General features: G+C 49.5%; 1 protein-coding gene across 1 annotated transcript; it reads left to right on the forward strand.

Moving 5' to 3' along the window:
* The first annotated feature begins 447 nt into the window (after positions 1-447).
* On the forward strand, positions 448-4881 carry LOC113616834 (keratin, type II cytoskeletal 6A-like). The gene is made up of 7 exons (XM_027100198.1): positions 448-1088; positions 2081-2295; positions 2639-2699; positions 2844-2939; positions 3064-3228; positions 3706-3831; positions 4657-4881. The coding sequence occupies exons 1-7, from the start codon at positions 519-521 to the stop codon at positions 4879-4881; spliced, it is 1458 nt and encodes a 485-aa protein (XP_026955999.1). The 5' UTR covers positions 448-518.
* The last annotated feature ends 451 nt before the right edge of the window (positions 4882-5332 follow it).

The following is a 5332-nucleotide window of genomic DNA, read 5'->3' on the forward strand; positions in this document are numbered from 1 at the left end:
AAATTTTTAATGAAAGCAAAAAAAAGTCATGTTTAACTTCTGTAATCAGTGAAAACACTAATAATTATAGGTAAGGGATAAGCAATAGGTTATTTTATATCCAGTATTTCTGCCTTGTGGGTGAAACACCAAGGCAGAGGAGCTTCAGTACATTTCATACACGAGCGTAACATGGAGAACCTCTGTGTGAGTCAGTGACTAACTCCCAGCTAAGTGAATTCAGACTAGTCTTATTGTACTGAGAGCAGTCAAAGCTGGAAGGCAGGAGAAATTTTCCCTGACTAAAGGAAATCTAAAATGCGATCTTCAGATTTCATAACTTTTCTAATAAACCACATGTGATCTCACTCTTTGTAAAGCCCAGCCTTCCCAACCTGCAGGCTCACCTTCCAGCACTGAGCCCAGCCCATTTTCCCCATATATAAGCCACTGCTGGGAACCTCGTCTCACCGATCTGCTCCTCTCAGCTCTACCCTCCACCTCTCACGCCCTCCTCAGCCTCTTCGACTTCAGGAACCATGACTTCCAACTCCACCGTGAGAAGCCAAAGCGGCAGCCGCCGTATCTTCAGTGCCGGCTCAGCCAGAGTCCCTGGGGTCAATCGCTCTGGCTTCAGCAGCATGTCCGTGTGCCGCTCCAGGGGCAGTGGAGGCTTCACTGGAGTGGGTGCAGGAGCTAGCTTTGGCAGCCGCAGCCTCTATGGCATAGGGGGCTCCAAGAGGATCTCCCTCGGAGGGGGCAGCTGTGCATTCGGTGGCGGATATGGCGGCAGAGCTGGAGGCGGCCTTGGCTTTGGATGTGGAGCCGGGAGTGGATTTGGTTTCGGCAGTGGAGCTGGTGGTGGCTTTGGGCTCGGTGGTGGAGCTGGTGGTGGCTTTGGGCTCGGTGGTGGAGCTGGCTTTGGTGGTGGCTATGGGGGCTCTGGCTTCTCCATCTGCCCCCCTGGAGGCATCCAAGAGGTCACCATCAACCAGAGTCTCCTGACTCCCCTCAACCTGCAAATCGACCCCACCATCCAGCGAATCAAGACTGAGGAGCGGGAGCAGATCAAGACCCTCAACAACAGGTTCGCCTCCTTCATCGACAAGGTGAGCCGGGAGCACCTGCCCTCCACTGGGATTTCAGAGTCCCCAGTCGAGAGACGCAACCAATGTCCTACCAGGGGGAGTCTCGGGAGAGAGAGAGGAGGGGACTCGGGCTAGCTCTCCACTGGGATGCAGGATAGGCTCCATATGGACCACAGGCAAAAGGTGATGGAAATCATTTACAGCTACTGATCCCTTAAATGTCTTCATTCCTGCCTGGGAAGCATTCTCCACTCTTGATAACCCTCAAGCAAAGGAAAGGAACTGAGAGAATGGAACGAGTTAGCTTGACCTTCTGAAGGGTCTAAGAAATTAAAAAGGGAATTACAGTGGAAACAGCACTTGAGCCTTAGCTGGGGTGGCGGCGGGGAAGGAAAGAAGATAAAAAACCAAAGGAAATTACAGGAAAAAAAGACTCAGAAACATGTATATGTGCATAGAAATACTTAACTTGTAGAACCAGATCATGAGCATTAAGGGAGCTTGTTTTAGAGGGACTCATACACTAGATGGGAAAGAAGATTAAATCCAATCATCAATAGGGTTGGAATTTAACCATTAGATTCTAAACATTTGACATCCCTTTAACTGAGATACACTCTATAAAATAACTCTGCACAATATATGAGAGAAATACTATTTTAAAGTACATTTGTGATTGTGCTTATCAAGAGGAAGAAAAGAAATGTTGAAAGTCACTGACTGACAGGCTCCGTAATTGAGAAGAGGGACTATCTGATAGCTCCCTGGGGAAACTTGGCCAGTGAGATCTGTGTGGTGTGAAGGAAAACAGTCAGGGGAGCAGAACTGTCAGCCTGAGCCTCTGTACATGCTCTGGAGTAGCCCAGCACCATGGGGACCATCAGATCTGCTTGGGGACAGTCAACTCACCTCTCTTCCTTCCTTCCTTCCTTCCTTCCTTCCTTCCTTCCTTCCTTCCTTCTTTCCTTCCTTCTTTCCTTTGTTGGACAAATAACCATCTTGTCTTTCTCCAGGTCCGATTCCTGGAGCAGCAGAACAAGGTCCTGGAAACCAAGTGGGCCCTGCTGCAGGAGCAGGGCACAAAGACCGTGAGGCAGAGCCTGGAGCCTTTGTTCGAGCAGTACATCAACAGTCTCAGGAGACAGCTGGACTACCTTGTCTCAGAGAGAAGCCGCCTGGACTCAGAGCTCAGGGGGATGCAGGACACGGTAGAGGACTTCAAGAAGAAGTGAGTTACAGGAGAGAAAAGGGCTCAGTTTCCTGAAGCCCACGCTTCAAGTCTATTAGATGACCAGGTCCAAATGAGGGCATGATTCTTAGTAAAACGTGTCCATGGAAATGAAACCACAATTCTTGCCTAAACACAAACCCCGAAGAACAAAAGGGCCATACAGGTGGATGGGGAGAGTAAAGATGTAAACAATTTAGGGACCACAGAATTCATCTTTTAGGCTTACTGGCAGGAAAGCTCCATTTGGATATATCCATTGTGGGAAGTTGGGATCCCAGGCTGCCTTTTCTGTATCATCTTCACCACTGACTCAATTAGGTTTTACCCTTTCTAATTCCAGATATGAAGATGAAATCAACAAGCGCATGTCAGCAGAGAATGAATTTGTGAATCTAAAGAAGGTGAGATGAGTAAGATCAGGGGTTCATGTTTCTTTGCCGAAGGAGAGGACTCTGAGAAAAGAATAATCAGCAAGACTAAAGGAGGAGCAGACTGGGAAGGAGGGCTTGGCTCATCTGATCCCAAGTTTTTGGCTTCTTCCCTAGGATGTGGATGTTGCTTACATGACTAAGGTTGATCTGCAAGCCAAGGCAGACTCTCTCATAGATGAGATCAACTTCCTCAGAGCCCTCTATGAAGCAGTAAGCATCTTTCCACACTGTTTTATTGACTCTAAAGAGATTTGCAAAGGATGGAAAATCTTAGGCTTGGGTACCTCTGTAAATGTCATGGGAAAAGAGGATCTGACGATCTCATGTTCTGCAGGAACTGGCTCAGATGCAAACCAACGTCTCAGATACTTCTGTCGTCCTCTCCATGGACAACAACCGCACCCTGGACCTGGACAGCATCATCGCTGAAGTCAAAGCCCAATATGAGGAGATCGCTCGCAGGAGCCGGGAGGAGGCTGAGTCCTGGTACAAGTGCAAGGTGAGCAGTGAGGGGGAAGCTGTTGAAGAATCCCTGTACCTCCCCCCTGAAGACCAGCAAGGCTTCCCGAGACTTCACTCGGGAAATCTACATCTAGGAAGCGGGGGTCCACTCAAAGAACGTGTACCCTGAACCAACAGAGTAGATCTTTACAGTATTTATGTTCAAGTCTAGTAAGTTCATGAACCTAAATGTAGGACAAAAGCTACCATAGATAAAGGCCAAGGGATCTTTGCTTTAGCTTCATCCTGATGCTGGTTCTCAGAAACAGTACAGAGGATGTTCTGGTCCTGAAGAGAACGAGACAGTCAGTGGTCCTACCAAGGGTGGTGTGTGATGGGTGTACAGTGTCCATGACCTTGTAACACCAATTTTCTTAAAACGCCTTGTGGAGAAACCATTAGTTTTTTTTGTGAAAACCTTGATTAGTGTCCTGTGAAGCCCATGAACACCATCCTCTCTCCCTCTGGTTTACAGTACGAGGAGCTGCAGAGTTCAGCGTGCAGATATGGGGACGACCTGTGCAACACCAAACAGGAGATCGCTGAGATCAACCGCATGATCCAGAGGATGAGATCTGAGATTGAACACGTCAAGAAGCAGGTATGGTGGGGACCATGGAGGAGAAAAGCATCCTTTCCTTCCTAGACCACCAGGGATCATCAACCACCATGTAGGGAACTCCTGGGCAGTGAGGGAACAGCAGGGAGGGGAGGACATGTACTTCCTCCCTTAGTGAGTTCCCACAGTTTGGAGAGATGGATCCCAACCCAAGAGCAGGAAACAAATGCATGACAGGACCAATCCTGACTGGTCGACAGTACAAAGGTACAGTCTTGAGGCACTGAAGTGAGATTCAATAAGAGGAATGATTGATTTAGGAACTCAAGACAGTAGTTGGCAAAGAAAAGTTCAGGCCAGAAAGTGTGAGGAAGAGTGCTGCAAATATGCTCAGATTCGATGTGAAAAAGAAGCTGAGTAAAGACACAGGGCAAATGAGGGTTTTCCAAAAATGTGAAGTGGAAGGAAGGCAAGGTCGCAGCTGTTTAAAGTGAAATCATCTCCTCACTGTGGGTGTCTGTGGTTTTGTGTGAGTTAGCGTGCACCCACATGCACTTACCCAAACTGTCAATATTCAGAAGAAGCCAGTGGGTCCATTTCTTCCAATGTCCCCTGGTCTTGGGTCTGCTGTAGTATCTTCCAGCACTCACCACCTCCATCTTCATTAGGGTGGTTAACACAGAGGCGTATAGGGAGCTCCTAGCCTAGTTCAGGGTTGCAGAATGGAAAAAGACTGGACAAAAAGAATCAAACCTCCTTTTCCATGGAATCTGGGCTCTAGAGCTCTTCCTCACTGGGAAAGAAGAACCATGGTTCATCTCCTCAGGAGTCCAGATTGCAGGTTCATCTGCGCATCTTCCCCTCTAGTGCACCAGCCTGCAATCCGCCATCGCCGATGCAGAGCAGCGTGGGGAGCTGGCCCTCAGGGATGCCAAGAACAAGCTGGCCGAGCTGGAGAACGCCCTGCAGAAGGCCAAGCAGGACATGGCGCAGCTACTGAAGGACTACCAGGAGCTCATGAATGTCAAGCTGGCCCTGGACGTGGAGATCGCCACCTACAGGAAGCTGCTGGAGGGCGAGGAGTGCAGGTGAGTAACTCACACAACCTCCTCAAACATCTGGGTCCATCTCCAAGGTGTCCAGCCAGTGAGCACCACTGGAAGGCACTCTAGTCGTGGCCATAATGCCACTCCCAGAAAACCACATAGAAGGCACGTTCCCCATGGGCTCTCCTCACGCCAAAGCTTCCCACGCTGGTCCAGCTCTGGCTCTGAGGTCTCATAATGGCTGTGTCTCCTCTCTCCTAGGCTGTATGGGGAAGGCGCTGGACAAGTCAACATCTGTAAGTACCTTCACTTGCCTCCCTCCCTTGCCCTTGTGCTCTTCTGACTGGACTCTGTGTGGCAGAGTGAGCTCACCATGTCTTGTCATGGCCTTGTCTCCTTGCCTCTCCAGCCGTGGTACAGTCCACCACCTCCAGTGGCTATGGCAGTGCTGGCGGTGTCAGCAGCGGCTACGGCATGGGCGGAGGCGGTGTCAGCAG

This window comes from Aethalodelphis obliquidens, unplaced genomic scaffold (genome assembly GCF_003676395.1).
Source record: "Aethalodelphis obliquidens isolate GAN/ISIS:26980383/991018 unplaced genomic scaffold, ASM367639v1 scaffold614, whole genome shotgun sequence".
NCBI classification, from domain to species: domain Eukaryota; kingdom Metazoa; phylum Chordata; class Mammalia; order Artiodactyla; family Delphinidae; genus Aethalodelphis; species Aethalodelphis obliquidens.